Source organism: Somniosus microcephalus, chromosome 1 (genome assembly GCF_052327205.1).
Source record: "Somniosus microcephalus isolate GS21.2 chromosome 1, FLI_Smic_1.0, whole genome shotgun sequence".
Classification (NCBI taxonomy): domain Eukaryota; kingdom Metazoa; phylum Chordata; class Chondrichthyes; order Squaliformes; family Somniosidae; genus Somniosus; species Somniosus microcephalus.
In genome coordinates, this window is record NC_140987.1 from 328,611,771 (window position 1) to 328,628,542 (window position 16,772).

General features: G+C 47.2%; 1 protein-coding gene across 1 annotated transcript in view; it reads left to right on the forward strand.

Annotated features, from left to right (window-relative positions):
- The window catches only part of LOC147124900 (FERM domain-containing protein 7-like), a 114,417-nt gene that overhangs the window by 74,411 nt on the left and 23,234 nt on the right, over positions 1–16,772 (forward strand). Inside the window, exons 5-6 of the mRNA XM_085994605.1 lie at positions 9,026–9,123; positions 10,296–10,410. Of these exons, the coding sequence (XP_085850731.1) occupies positions 9,026–9,123; positions 10,296–10,410 (213 nt within the window). The remainder of the gene's footprint in view (positions 1–9,025; positions 9,124–10,295; positions 10,411–16,772) is intronic.

A 16,772-nucleotide genomic window follows, 5' to 3' on the forward strand; every position in this document is an offset into this window, starting at 1 on the left:
CAAATGGTGGACCACCATTATTGGGATGGGAATGGATCAGGAAGATAAACTTAGATTGGTATTCCATTCATGCAATGAAGGTGGACGGTAAAAAAGATGAAGACGTCACTCCTGGACGATTGTCAACAATCTTAGATAACGCCAAAGAGGTATTTCAACAAGAACTGGGCACGCTTAAAGGCATAACCGCCTCGTTAAAAATAGAAGAGAATGCAGTTCCCAAGTTTTTCAAAGCGAGACCGGTACCATATGCAATTCGTCCAGCCGTCGAGGCAGAGCTGGAGAATCTGGAGAAGGCGGGCGTGTTGTCTAAGGTCGACTGGAGCGAGTGGGCGACACCCATCGTTCCTGTCATGAAAAAAACGTTAAGCAATAAGTCCGGAGAGCCAAGGAAGATTCGCATCTGTGAGGATTTCAAGGTGACGGTGAACCCTGTCCTTCACACAGTACAATATCCTCTTCCAAGGATAGAAGACATCTTCGCCTCACTGTCTGGAGGGAAGCGTTTTACAAAAATTGACCTAGCACAAGCATATTTGCAGATGGAGGTTGAAGAGTCCTCTAGGAAGTATCTCACGATAAACACTCACAAAGGTCTTTACCAATATCATCGATTGGTATTGGGAGTAGCATTGGCTCCGGCGATATGGCAAAGAGCGATGGAACAAGTCCTGCAAGGGATTCCGGGGACTCAGTGTTACTTGGACGACATCCTTGTAACAGGTGAAGATGACAGTGAAGACCTTAACAACCTAGAACAGGTGCTCACTAGACTACAGGAACATGGGCTGCGAGCCAACCGCCCCAAGTGCGAATTTTTTAAGAAACAGATATCGTATTGTGGCCACGTGATTGATGAAGAGGGGTTACATAAGTCCCCTGACAAAATTGAAGCGGTTGTTAAGGCCCCAGCGCCTGAAAATGTGTCACAACTGAGGTCATTCCTCGGGTTGGTGAATTACTATCATAAGTTTTTGCCGAATTTGTCGACAATTCTGCATCCACTGAACGCCCTGCTACGAACTGGGGTAGCATGGAAGTGGAGCGATGATTGTAAACGTGCTTTTCAGAAGAGTAAGGACTTAATCACTTCGAAAGAAGTATTGGCTCACTACAACCCAGCACTGCCAATCAGGCTGGCGTGTGATGCGTCTCCCTACGGCATTGGGGCGGTACTGTCACATAAATTCCTTAATGGTTTGGAGAGGCCGATAGCTTTTGCGTCACGCTCGTTAACTTCTGCCGAGCGTAACTACGCCCAGATTGACAGAGAGGCCCTCAGCCTAGTGTGGGGGGTGAAGAAGTTCAATCACAATCTGCACGGTCAAAAATGTACTCTACTAACCAATCATCAACCTCTTGTCTCCATTTTCAACCCTCAGAAGGGCGTACCGATAATGGCAGCACAACGGCTGCAGAGATGGTTCCTTTTCCTAGGGGCACACCAATATGACATCGAGTACAGGGGAACTAAACAGCATGGAAATGCTGATGGATTGTCACGCCTACCGTTGCCGACGGTGGAAGAAGAAGACCTTGCAGTGGATCCAATGGAGTTATTCCACTCGACCATAGTCGAATGTCTCCCTGTGATGAATGCAAACATAGAAAAGGAAACACGGAATGACCCGACACTATCACGGGTCTATGATTTAACGGTGAAGGGATGGCCAGCACATGGCGAACCACTGCTGACAGCATTTTCGTCAAGAAGAGAACAGCTGTCAGTGTGCAGAGGAACCTTGATGTGTGGATCCAGAGTAGTAATTCCACCTAAGTTGACAGATAGAGTGCTCAATGAGCTTCATGAGGGTCATCTGGGTGGGGTAAAAATGAAGAGCTTAGCCAGAGTGTTTGTGTGGTGGCCGGGAATTGATAGAGAAATCGAAGAGATTACCAAGAGCTGTGCAGGATGCCAGAAGGTCCAAAACGCCCCACCACAAGCTCCTCTGCATCCATGGGAGTGGCCCTCATCCCCATGGCAAAGGGTGCACATTGATTTTGCTGGTCCCTTCATGGACTCGATGTTTTTAATTGCGGTGGATGCACATTCAAAGTGGCCAGAGGTAATAAAAATGCCCTCAACCACCACGGAAAAAACTATCGCAGTTTTACGAACCATATTCGCCAGGAATGGGCTGCCTGAACAGATTTGCTCTGACAATGGACCACAGTTTGTGTCTGAAGAGTTCCAGAGGTTCTTAAAGAACAATGGTGTTAAGCATTACACATCAGCCCCATATCATCCAGCCACTAATGGATTGGCCGAGAGGTTTGTCCAAACATTCAAGAAGGCTATCAAGGCAATGTGTAATGAAGATATACCCCTACAACACAAGGTGGACAACTTCTTGATTGCCTACCGGAATGCGACACATGCGGTTACCAACCAAACTCCAGCCATGATGTTCTTCAATCGAAGACTACGATGCCACTTGGATTTGGTTAAGCCAAACGTCCGAAGAGATGTCAAGAACAGGCAGTTTCAGAATATGAATGAAAGGCCGACCAGGAGTTTTAAGATAGGTCAACCAGTTTTGGCCCGGGACTACCGCACTGAGAAATGGCAGCCAGGAACGATTTGTACACGACAAGGACCTCTCATGTATATCGTGGACGTTGGGGAGAGCATTGTAAGACGCCATGCTGACCAGATTCTACAGTCATTGAAAAACGTCAACTCCACACCACGATCTGATACACCTGGTAATGAAATCAACGTTCCAATTGCAGCTACCACAGAACCGGTAATATTGGAAGCAGATGAACCAAACAACGACATTGATTTCGACTCAACATTGCCAGAAGAACCTGATACTCCAAGGAGCCGTTATCCAGACAGAATCAGGAAGCCTCCTCAAAGACTGAACTTATAATTGCTTAAACTTAACCAATGTATCTAGCAACAGTAATTGTGATTGTAATTCGTTATCATTAGTGTTAAATGAATGTTATGTACTGTTTATCTAAAAGGGGAGGAATTGTTGTGTATGTACCTTTAAGAGAATAACTGGTCTCAGACTGCAATACCGGCAGTGACCACCCCTGTATAAAAGGCGCTAGAGAGCCTCTGTTTTGTTAGATTCATTTATGCCTTTCACCAGTAAAGTTCTGTTTGTTTCTCTCCTGCTAGTCCGTGTCTCAATCATTCATGGACTTAACAGTGGTCACTGCCGGTACTGCAGTCTAAGACCAGTTATTCCCTTAAAGGTACATACACAACAATTCCTCCCCTTTTAGACAAACAGTACATAACATTCATTTAACAACTAAATAATAACTAATTACAATTACAATTTTCTCGGTACTATATACATCAACTGAAATAGTCATTTATAAGTTCAGTCTTTGAGGAGGCTTCCTGATCCTGACTGGATAGCGCCTTTCTCGAGTATCCTGTTCTTGCGGTGGAGTCAATTCTGGCTCATTGTCATTGGTTGGTTCGTCAGCTTCCAATACCCCTGCTTCTGAGGTAGGCGCAATCTGTACTTCGGGCTCATTACCAAGTGCACCTGCTTGTGGTATAGATTTGGCTTGTTCCTGTGACTCTAGAATCTGGTCAGCATGGCATCTCACGATGCTCTCTCCAACGTCCACTGTATACATTAGTGGTCCCTGCTGTGTGCATATCGTTCCAGGCTGCCATTTATCTGTTCGGTAGTCGCGGGCCAAGACTGGTTGCCCTATCTTGAAGCTCCTGGTTGGCTTCTCATTTATGTGCTGGAACTGCTTATCCTCAACATCTCTTATGTTTGGTTTGAGCAAATCCAAGTGACATCTTAGTCATCGGTTGAAAAACAGTACAGCTGGAGTTTGGTTGGTTACTGCATGTGTCGCATTCCGGTAAGCAAACAAGAAATTATCCACCTTGTGTTGTAGTGGTATGTCATCATTATACATTGCCTTTATGGCCTTTTTAAAGGTCTGAACAAACCTCTCAGCCAATCCATTTGTGGCTGGATGATATGGGGCAGATGTGTAATGTTTCACCCCATTATTCTTCAGGAACCTCCGGAAATCCTCAGACACATACTGTGGGCCATTGTCGGAGCAAATCTGTTCTGGCAACCCATTCCTGGCGAAGATGGTCCTTAGGACTGCAATATTTTTCTCCGTGGTAGTGGAGGACATTTTAATGACCTCTGGCCATTTCGAATGGGCGTCCACAGCGATTAGAAACATTGAGTCCATAAATGGACCAGCAAAATCAATGTGTACCCATTGCCATGGAGATGAGGGCCACTCCCATGGATGTAGCGGGGTCTGTGGTGGAGCGTTTTGGACCTTCTGGCATCCTGTGCATCTCTTGGTCATATCCTCGATTTCTTTATCGATTCCCGGCCACCACACAAACGCCCTGGCTAGGCTCGTCATTTTTACCCCTCCCAGATGACCCTCGTGAAGCTCATTGAGCACTCTATCTCTCAACGTGGGTGGAATTACCACTCGGGATCCACACATCAAGGTTCCCCAGCACACTGACAGCTGTTCTCTCCTTGGCGAGAATGCTGGCAACAGTGAGTCGCCATAAGCTGGCCATCCCTTCACCGTCAAATCATAGACCCGAGAGAGTGTCGGGTCATTTCGGGTTTCCTTCTCAATACCTGCGTTTGTAACAGGCAAACATTCGACTATGGTCGCATGGAATATCTCCACAGGGTCCACTGCAGGTGCTTCTTCCGCCGTAGGCAACGGTAGGCGTGACAGCCCATCAGCGTTTCCATGCTGTTTCGTACCTTTGTACTCTATGTCGAACTGATGTGCCCCTAGAAAAAGTGACCATCTTTGCAGCTGTTGCACCGTCATCACCGGAACGCCCTTCGTTGGATTAAAAATTGAGACCAGGGGTTGATGATCAGTTAGTAGGGTGAATATCTGCCCGTGTAGATAGTGATTGAACTTCTTTACCCCCCACACCAGGCTGAGGGCCTCCCTGTCAATCTGGATGTAGTTACGCTCGGCTGAGGTTAGCGAGCGCGATGCAAAGGCTATTGGCCTCTCTGAACCGTCACGGAATTTGTGTGACAGTACCGCTCCAATGCCGTAAGGTTACGCATCACATGCCAACCGAATCGGTAGTGTTGGGTTGTAGTGGGCCAATACTTCTTTTGAAATGATTAGACATTTACATTCCTGAAAGGCACGCTCACACTCATCACTCCATTTCCATGTTACACCAGTTTGAAGCAGGGCGTTCAGTGGGTGCAGAATTGTAGATAAATTCGGCAAGAACTTATGGTAGTAGTTCACCAACCCGAGGAACGACCTCAGTTGCGACACATTTTCCGGTGCTGGGGCCTTGACTACAGCCTCAATCTTGTCCGGCGACTTAGGTAACCCTTCCTCATCAATCATGTGACCACAATACGAGATTTGTCTCCTGAAGAACTCGCATTTGGGGCGGTTGGCTCGTAGCCCATATTCCTGCAATCTCGTGAGCACCTGTTCCAGGTTGGTAAAGTGTTCATTGTCATTTTCGCCCGTAACCAGGATGTCGTCCAAATAACACTGGGTCCCCGGGATCCCTTGCAGGACTTGTTCCATTGCCCTCTGCCAAATCGCTGGGGCCGATGCTACCCCGAATACCAGTCGATTGTACTGGTAAAGGCCTTTGTGAGTGTTTATCGTGAGGTATTTCCTAGATGCTTCTTCCACCTCCATTTGTAGATACGCTTGAGCCAGATCAATCTTTGTAAAACGTTTCCCTCCAGATAGTGAGGCGAAAATATCTTCTATCCGCGGAAGAGGATACTGTACTGTGTGCAGGACTGGGTTCACAGTCACCTTGAAGTCCCCACAGATGCGAACCTTCCTTGGCTCCCCAGGCGTGCTGCTCAATGCTTTCTTCATTACAGGAACGATGGGTGTGGCCCACTCGCTCCAGTCCACCTTAGACAGCACCCCCGAATGCTCCAGACTCTCCAGTTCAGCTTCAACGGCTGGGCGGATCACGTATGGCACCGGTCTGGCCTTGAAAAATGTTGGGGTTGCGTTATCCTCAATCTTTATGGTTGCCTTTACTCCTTTTAGAGTCCCAAGTCCTTGTTGGAACACCTCTTCCGCGTCAGATAGAATTTGTGACAGACATCCAGGTGCGACGTCATCATCCTTTTTGTCAGTCACAGTTAGTGCCAGAATGGAATGCCAATCCAATTGTATTTTTCGGATCCATTCACGTCCCAATAATGGTGGTCCTCCATCTCGTAGTATATACATGTATAGTTTCTGTGTTTCCTTTCCGTTATATTCAACTGGCACCCTTATTTTTCCTCTGGGGTAGACCTTTTGCCCCGTGTATGTCTTCAATACAATGGACGTGTCCTTTAAGGGTATGTGTGAGAATAGCCGCTCATAGTCTCGTCGATTCATGACAGTTAGGGCTGATCCTGTGTCCAATTCCATCTTTACTGGGGACCCTGCTATCATGAGGGTGACCCAAATGGTTCGGTGATCTTCCTTTGCGATCACATTGTGTAACTTTAAACAACTGAGTCTCCTGCTCCCGGAGTCCTTATCACTCTCCTGATCTTCTGAACTACTGTCTGTCAGTTTCTTTACTTTCCTGTACTGTTCCTTAGTAGTTCTTGTCATGTCGGTTTTCTTTCCTGACCTGCAGACTCTTGCTATATGTCCCATTTTTCCGCATTGCCTGCATATTTTGTCTTTAAACCAGCAGTCCTTCTGCTTATGGGTTGTTCTGCCGCAGCGATAGCACTTTTCTGCTCCATACGCCATTTCGTTAGTGCTGTATTCTTGTGGTTTCTGTTGTATTTCCGCAGCTCCCCGTGCTGCTGCTTCGTAGGATACTGCCACGCTGAAAGCCTGTTCTAGCATCAGGTCCTTTTTTGAAAGTAGTCGTTTCTGGGTTCCTTCACTCTGGAGCCCGCAGACAAACTTATCCCGTAAGGTGTCTGCCAGTCCTGCTCCGAAGTGGCAGCGCTTCGATAACTTGCGTAGTTCCGTCAGACAGTCAGCATTGCTCTCATCTTTGTGCTGGTTTCTGTTATGGAACTTGAATCTTTCTGCTATCAGCAGTGGTGTAGGGCTTAGGTGTTCCTGTAAGATATGAACAATCTCCTCAAAACTTTTCTCCATTGGTTTAGCTGGGGTAATTAAATTCCGCAATAGGCCGTACGTACTCGCACCCATCAGATTTAATAATACCGACGCCCTGTTTCCATCGGCCACCTCATTTGCCTTGCAGTACACTTCAATTCTTTCCACATACGTGGTCCAGTCTTCTATCTCGTTGTCGAAAGCAGTGATACTGCCGCTTTTCGGCATCTTGGGTGACTTAAAATGGCGCCTCCCGCGCTTTTGCTTCTTCCCCAATGGAATAAAATGGCACCTCCCGTGCTTTTGCTTCTTCCCCAACGGGATAAAATGGCGCCTCCCGCGCTTTTGCTTCTTCCCCTTGCTGCCACGCTGCTCCTAGCGTTCTACGGGGTAATGGCGGCGACCCGCAGCTTCGGCGCGTCTCGCTTTCCTTCCCCCCGTTCAGTTTCTCTCCACTGCCCTGTTCTTGAGCACCGACCGCGCCCTGTATGCTCCACCCTCTCTCTCTCGTTTTCTTTTCCCGGCGACGCTGTGCGGCCCGTTTTGTAGAGCCGCTCGATCGAGCTTGAGCCCGCCGCAGTCCGGAAGGGTCAGCGCGCTACCTGCTACCAGCACGATTTTCTGGAACACCTTAACTGCACAGCTCTCCACAGTCTCTCCCGCAATTCTCCAAACACCAATGAACTCTTTGGGCGGTTGCCCTCGGTCAATGCCTGTTGCTCAGACTACGACCTTCCAGAACCCTTCTCTCAGGGCGAGATCCCCGTGAGATGCTGCCACACTGCCGGTGAGTTCGTACTTACTCGTCGCCACTGTAAAGTCCGCGCCTCAATAATACACGGACTTCGGGAGAACAGTTTAACAGGTACTTTACTTGAACAGGAGGCAATGTCAGACTGAAATACAGAAGCCTGCTAGGGCCTTTTATACAGGGGTGGTCACTGCCGGTACTGCAATCTAAGACCAGTTATTCTCTTAAAGGTACATACACAACAAGTTTAACATCTGAAAGACAGCCCCTCTGACAGTGCAACACTGGAGTGTCAGCCTAGATTATGTGCTCAAGTGCTGGGGTGGGGCCTGAACCCAGGAAGAAGCATCACCTTGACCCTACCTGAATATCCTGGAGCAGAGATGTGTCTCGGGCAGTGGCTCAAAACGAGCAACAGTGAAACGAGCTGCCGATTCGCTATCACTTGTTTCGCGCTACCACACAAGATATGTTTATACCCCACAGGGTTTAGAGACAAATTCATTAATCAGAAGGCTGTAGGAATTAACGAATTCCAACGAATAACGGAGATCGACACAAGAGAACAATTAAACAGGTCTTTACTCAACGGAGATGCCACGAGGACTGCCTGGGCAGCGCCGTGGTTTGCGACGTGACGTCATCGCGTTTGCCCGCACTGTTAAAGGGGCCACGCCCCGTACATGAAAACTCTATACGAAACACAGTAATGCCTAACACAATGGGACAGGTTTAGGCTGGCGTTAGAACATCGTTAAAAAGAATTATATACAGTTAGCCAGAGTCATTCAGTGGTTCTGCCACAAGGCAAAATATAAAGAGTTCCAGTGTTTTATTGGTTTCAAATAGATAAATATTTACTTTACAAAATGTACACGCAGGTATATGGCTCTGCAGTTTTGAAATATAAATCAGTTTGTGTTAAGAGTGTTGGTTGTCTCCCGTGAACTACAGGCAGTGCTGTGCTTAAGTTTCTGGAATGGGGCTTGAACCCATGATCTTCTGGCTCAGAGATGAGAGTGCTACCCACTGAGCGATGGCTGACGCACAATGAGCTGAATGGCCTCTTTCTGTGCTGCACTTGCTATGAGATGCACCAAGGGGGAGTCCCTGCTCTAGTTTTGGTGCTCCTCGCGGTGCCGACTGTGTTGCCTGTCTGTCTAACTTCTACACTGTGATTGCATGGAGATATTCTAACGGATCTCGTTACTTCTGCAGGTATCTGTTTGCTCAGCAAATCAAACGAGACCTGGTTGCCGGGAGGCTTCTTTGCAGTGACAACAGTGCCGCACTGTTACTGTCTCACATCATCCAGGGTGAGTAATGACCAGAATTATCCATCCTATTGAGTTCAAAAGAAGGTTAAACGTCTAATTGAGCTGTGGAAGCAGTTTGGGCTCTCTGCCAACACTGCAGTTATGTTATTTTTATTTTTAAATGCCTCTAGATCAAAGTGTCAGATTTATGTCCATGCCAGATGTATGTATATTTACACTGACCTACTGAGACCGGTAGCTGTAGTCCGGGTTTAAGCTAGACAGAGCCTTGTTTGCACTGCCTGGGTAAAGCTTCTGTTCAGCTGACCAGTAGTGAGTGAGGCAGATGCTCCTCTCCCAGCCTCTCCTGGGATCCAGGCCTGAGCCCTGACTCCAGATTTACTGCTCAGGGAACCACTTTAATTCCCTGAAGCTGAGATTGTAAACGCAGCCTGAGGGGAAACTTGTGCGACTGAACCCCAACGCTTAAAGGAAAGCTGTTGTTTCTTCAGCTGTTTGATCTCTGGTTGACATCCTGAGGGCCCGAATGCAGATTCCACCCCATAAGGGGAACACGTACAACATGAATAGAAGATTTAACAGGTGGATGTACATTACACGTCAATGAGAAAAAGAATAGAATGAAGGCCTAACTGTGTCGAGAAAACTGCTCTTCCCACAGTGAGTGAGGCTCCATCTCCACCATAACAGCAGCAATATCATGGGAACACCAACACCTCCAAGTTCCCCTCCAAGTCACACACCATCCTGACTTGGAAATATATCGCCAATCCTTCATCGTCACTGGGTCAAAATTCTGGAACTCGCTCCCTAACAGCACTGTGGGAGTACCTTCACCGCACGGACTGCAGCGGTTCAAGAAGGCCCATCATCACCTTCTCAAGGATAACTAGGGATGGGCAATAAATGCTGGCCTTGCCAGCGATGCTCATATCCCGAGAATTAATGCAGCATAATATTTATGGTTCAGACTCATTCCGGGTAATTTTAACTTGGTACGATGGTGAATGATATGGAATTAACTGCTCTTATACAATATGCCCAACCAGACGGGGTGTATAATGCACTGCTAATTCCATATCGCCCGTCATAGACCATTGCCTAATATTAAAATGACCCCCGATGTAACTTGCTCACCTATTTCTCTGGTTTGCTGCACACGTTTCTATGTCCCTTTCCTTTTTTTGTGTATTTGTCTTCCTATCTTAAAGCTGAGGTTGGTGATTTTGATGAAGAACTTGACCGATCGCATTTACAATCCAAGATATACCTTCCGAACCAGGAATTCCTGATTCACAAAATAATGAATTTTCACCAGAAACTCATGTAAGTACAAAATAAAAATCAGCAAGGTTTTATAGAATTCAACATTAAGAGATATTTTAGTATCTTTACGTTGATTCAATTGGTAGAACATGTGGTTAGAAGTTTGAGTCCCACTCCAGAGACCTGAGAACACAATCGGGACTGACACTCCAGTGTAGTGCTGAGGGAGTGCTACACTGTCGGAGGTGCCGTTTTTCAGATGAGATGTTCAACCGAGGTCCCGCCTACCCTCTCAGGTGGATGTCACAGATCCCATGGCACTATTTCAAAAAGTGCAGGGAGTTCTCCTCAGTGTTCTGGCCAATATTCATCCCTCAACCATCATCACCAGTAAAATAGATTAACAGGTCACTTATCTCATTGCTGTTTGTGGGACCGTGCTGTGTGCAAACTGGATGCTGTGCTTGCCTAAATTTACATTTCAAATGTAATTCATTGTATGGGAAATGCTTTGGGATGATTCTGAGAGATTTTATATATTTGCTCTGATTTTGCGTGAAGATTGCCTGGAAAAGTCATTGATCTTTGGAAGGTCAGTAAACACTCTGAGAAATTACATTACTTTAATAAACTTGGTTAAAGAGCCTACACAATTCGGCAAAGGTCAGTTTACGTGTCTCTGCTATTTGTGGAGAATCAGTTTTGTAAACTTTCCTATAAGGCGTGGAAAGGAGGGCATAAAAAGACCAACAGGCCCAACCAATGTCATCCTATTGATTAGACAGGGCAACCTCGGACATCCCCGTCCCCAACCACAAGTAACGACAACCCCCAGGCCGAACCAATGTCATCCTATTGATTAGACAGGGCAATCTTGGGAGGGTTTAAACTCATTTTGCGGTGGGTGTGGGGATGGGGGGGCGCGGTGGACACCAGGATGTAGCATTAGAAAGGAGAAACAAGGTGCACAAATGATTGGGAGAGATGCATAACACTAGAGTAAGAAATAGTATGGTATTAGGTGGAGTCAGACCAACAGAGAATACAAGAAGGTCTAAGATAGGTTTATAGTGCATGTGTGTGAATGCACGAAGTGTGGTAAATTAAGGTTGGCGAGCTGCAGGTGCAAATGGACACATGGGAATATGATGTTGTGGTGATAACGGAGACCTGGCTCAAAAAAGGGCAGGATTGGGTTCTAAATATTCCTGGATATAAGGTATTCAGGAAAGATAGGGAAGGGAAGAAAGGAGGTGGGGTGACAGTATTGATTAAGGAGAGTATTACAGTGCTGGAGAGAGAGGATGTCCTGGAGGGGTCAAGGACTGAATCTATTTGGTTAGAGTTGAGAAACAAGAGAGGTGCCATTACACTACTAGGTGTATTCTATATGCCGCCAACTAGTGGGAAGGATATAGAGGAGCAAATTTGCAGGGCGATTACAGAGAGATGCAAGAACTATAGATTAGTGATAATGGGGGGCTTCAACTATACTAATATAGACTGGGATAGTAATAGTGTAAAGGGCAGAGAGGGGGAAGAATTTCTAAAGTGTATTCAGAAAAACTTTCTTGATCAGTATATTTCCGGCCCAATAAGAAAGGTGGCATTGCTGGATCTGGTTCTGGGGATGAGGTGGGCCAAGTAGAGCAAGTATCAATAGGGGAACATTTAGGAAACAGTGATCACAGTATCATAAGGTTTAGACTAGCTATGGAAAAGGACAGGGAGCAATCTAGAGTAAAAATACTTAATTGGAGGAAAGCCAATTTCAGTAGGTTCAGAATAGATCTGGCCCGGGTAAATTAGAATCAAAGATTGGCAGGCAAAACTGTAATCGAACAATGGGCTGCCTTTAAAGAGGAGATGGTTCGGGTACAGTCGAGGTACATTCCCACGAGGAGGAAAGGTAGGGCAACCATAGCCAGAGCTCCCTGGATGACGAAAGAGATAGAGAATAAGATGAAGCAGAAAAGGGGGGTGTAGTGTATGTGCCTTTAAGACAGAACTACTTTTACAGCTCCTGTATACTGTAGTACCGGCAGTGACCACACCTGTATATAAGCCTTGCGCATGCCTCTGTACCCCCAGTCTTGAGACTACCCTCCTCCAGTAAATACCTGTTTATCGTTAAGTTACAGCATCCGTGTGGTTATTGAAAAACAGCATACTCTCAGAATTACGGATCTAACAGTGGCGACGAGTGTCGATTCGAATCTACCTGCAACTCTGCATTTCCCTTCGAGGATTCGCTCCGGGAGGGCGGTGTAACAAAAAAAACAAAAAAAAGTCGAGGCCAGGAACACAGGCGTCGACCACGAGCAACCGCCCAGTCGTCCGGCAGAGAGTGAACATCGCAGGGGAGGCTGTGGAGAGCCGGGCTTGGTTCTCCTGCCACGACGATCAGCAAGAGACTGACGACAGGTCCAGCGCAGACCCTTCCTGGACAGCGGCGGCTGGAGCCGACCGACGGTGGAAAGAAAGCCGAGCAGCGTCGACGGGGTAAGACAGAGGGTGAAGCGCACAGGGCGCAGCCGGGGGTTGAAAACCGAGCGGCGTCGAAAAAAAAAAACCGGAGAGAGGGTAAAGCAACAGCCGGGTTCAGGACTGAGCGGCGTCGAGAAAAAAAAAAAGAACGCGCAGAGCACAGCCAGGGCTCAAGGGCTGAACAGTGTCTGCGGGGAGAAGAAGGGAGAGCACGGGAGACACCATTGAGCCGCGGAGAAGAAGGAAGAGCGCGGGAGACGCCATTTTTAGAAGCCGCAGCGGAGAAGAAGTGCGAGCGCGGGAAGGAGGGAAAGCGCGGGAGACGCCATTTTGTGCCAGCGGAGAAGAAGGGGAAGCGCAGGAGACGCCATTTTTGACAGTTAAATCACACCCAGGGATGTCGAAGAGTGGCAGTATCTCTACGTTCAACAATGAAGTCGAAGATTGGGCGACATATGTGGAAAGTATTGAGGTGTACTGCAGGGCGAATGAAGTGCCAGATGCTAGTAAAGCACTGGTTTTGTTAAATTCCATGGGTGCAAAAACTTATGGGTTACTGCGAAATCTAATAACCCCAGAGAAGCCGGTGAACAAGAATTTCGAAAGCATAGTAGAAATCCTACAGGACCACTTAAACCCCACACCGCTGCTGATAGCAGAACGATTTAAGTTCCATAAAAGGAACCAACACAAAGATGAAAGCAATGCTGAGTACCTAATGGAACTGCGCAAGCTATCGAAACACTGCCAGTTTGGAGCGGGACTAGCAGATACGTTAAGGGACAAGTTTGTGTGTGGGCTACAAAGTGAAGGAACCCAGAAACGGCTTCGATCAGAAAAGGATCTTACGGTGGACAAGGCTTTCAGTATGGCAGTATCACACGAAGCAGCCGCAAGGGGAGCTGCAGAGATACAACGGAGACCGCAAGAATATGGCACCAATGAAATGTCCTATGGAACAGGGAAGTGCTATCGCTGTGGCAGAACAACACATGACCAGAAAGATTGTTGGTTCAAGGACCAAGTGTGCAGACAGTGTGGAAAAGCAGGACACATAGCAAGAGTCTGCAGGTCTGGGAAGAAAACCAACAGTAAGAAATCTCCACAGGAGAAGTACAAAAAGGTACACCAGGTGATGGACAGTGGTTCAGACGAACAGAAAAGTGACACAGACTCCGGAAGCAAGGAGCTGGGTTGTCTGAAGCTACATAAGGTAACCAAAATGGAGGATCACCAGACTATGTGGGTTACACTCAAGATAGACGGAGTCCAAGTGAAAATGGAATTGGACACAGGATCAGCCCTAACAGTCATAAACCAAAGGGACTACAAGCGGCTATTTTCACATATACCCTTGTAAACTACAGAGATTGTCTTGAAGACGTATACGGGGCAAAAAGTCTAACCCAAAGGAAAAATAAGGGTGAAAGTGATATACAAAGGCCAGGAAATACCTAAAATGGATATATATGTATTGCCAGATGGAGGACCACCACTGCTAGGCCGTGAATGGATCCGGAAGATACAATTAGATTGGCATTCCATACAGGCACTGAAGGTTGAGGCCAAAAAGGATGACGACGTCACACCTGGACGACTGTCAAAAATGCTAACTGACGCAAAAGAAGTGTTCCAGGAGGGACTAGGAACACTAAAAGGCATAACAGCAACGATTAAAATAGAGGAAAATGCAAGCCCAAAGTTTCTTAAGGCCAGACCAGTGCCTTATGCGATCAGACCAGCTGTCGAAGCAGAGCTGGAAGGATTGGAACATTCAGGAGTACTGTCCAAAATGGACTGGAGCGAGTGGGCTACACCCATCATTCCTGTAATGAAGAGGTCGTTGAGTAATACGCCTGGGGAACCAAAGAAGGTCCGCATCTGTGGGGATTTTAAGGTGACAGTGAACCCAGTCCTTCACACGGTACAATATCCGCTTCCACGAATTGAGGATATTTTCGCCTCGCTATCTGGAGGTAAACGCTTCACCAAAATTGATCTAGCCCAGGCGTACTTGCAAATGGAGGTAGAAGAAGCTTCGAAACAATACCTTACGATTAACACTCATAAAGGTCTCTATCAATACAACCGGCTGGTGTTCGGGGTAGCCTCGGCTCCGGCTATCTGGAAAAGGGCAATGGATCAAGTCCTGCAAGGGATTCCAGGGACCCAGTGTTATTTGGATGACATCTTGGTCACGGGCGAAAATGACAGTGATCACCTCGCCAACTTGGAGAAGGTGCTCACCAGATTAAAGGAGTATGGGCTACGAGCTAATCGCCACAAGTGCGAGTTTTTCCAGAAACAGATCTCGTATTGTGGCCACGTCATTGAGGAAGAGGGGTTACATAAGTCCCCTGAAAAGATTGAGGCAGTAGTCAAGGCTCCAGCACCAGAAAATGTGTCACAACTAAGGTCGTTCCTCGGGCTGGTAAACTACTACCACAAGTTCTTACCAAATTTGTCCACGGTATTACACCCACTGAACATCCTACTGCAAACAGGGGTACCATGGAAGTGGGATGACGAACGTAGATGAGCTTTCCAGAAGTGTAAAGAATTGATCACATCAAAAGAGGTGTTGGCCCATTTCAACCCAGCGCTACCAATTCGTTTGGCATGTGATGCATCACCCTATGGTATTGGAGCGGTGCTGTCGCACAAATTCCCAGACGGGTTGGAGAGGCCAGTAGCCTTTGCGTCTCGGTCACTAACCTCAGCCGAGCGCAACTACGCCCAGATTGACAGGGAGGCCCTCAGCCTAGTATGGGGAGTAAAAAAATTCAACCACTATCTGCATGGGCAGAAGTTTACCTTGCTGACTGACCACCAACCACTTGTCTCCATCTTTAATCCTAAGAAGGGCGTTCCAGTGATGACTGCACAACGGTTACAAAGATGGTCCCTGTTTCTAGGGGCGAATCAATATGAAATAGAATATAAAGGCACGAAACAGCATGGGAACGCTGATGGGCTATCGCGCCTGCCACTGTCTACTGTGGAGGGAGCACCAGCAGTGGACCCTATCGAGATATTTTATTCATCAATAATTGAACGATTGCCAGTAACGAATGCGGATATAGAGAAGGAGACCCGCAATGATCCGACGCTGTCTCGGGTATATGATTTGACGGTGAGGGGATGGCCAACACATGGCGACTCACTGTTGCCAGCATTCTCATGCAGAAGAGAACAGCTGTCAGTATGCCAGGGGACAGTGATGTGTGGATCCAGAGTGGTGATTCCACCCAAGTTAAGGGAGAGAGTGCTAAATGAGCTACATGAAGGTCATCTGGGGGGAGTGAAAATGAAAAGCCTTGCTAGGGCTTATGTGTGGTGGCCGGGAATCGATCAACAAATCGAAGACCTAACTAAGAGCTGCTTAGGATGCCAGAAGGTCCAAAATGCACCACCACATGCCCCTCTACACCCATGGGAGTGGCCCTCCTCTCCATGGCAATGGGTGCATATTGATTTCGCTGGTCCATTCATGGACTCAATGTTCTTAATAGCAGTGGATGCTCATTCGAAGTGGCCTGAGGTGAAAAAATGTCCTCAACCACTACAGAGAAAACGATTGCAGTCCTACGGACCATATTTGCCAGAAACGGTTTGCCAGAGCAGATTTGCTCTGTTAATGGACCACAGTTTGTGTCCGAAGAGTTTCAAAAATTTATGAGAAGGAATGGGGTAAGGCATTACCCATCCGCCCCATATCATCCAGCCACAAATGGATTGGCTGAGACGTTCGTACAAACCTTTAAGAAGGTGATAAAGGCCATGTGCGACGATGAAATTCCACTACAGCATAAGATGGACAATTTCTTATTAGCCTACCGAAACACGACACATGCAGTTACCAACCAGACCCCGGCCATGATGTTCTTTAACCGAAGGTTGAGGTCTCGTCTGGACTTGCTCAGACCAAATGTGCG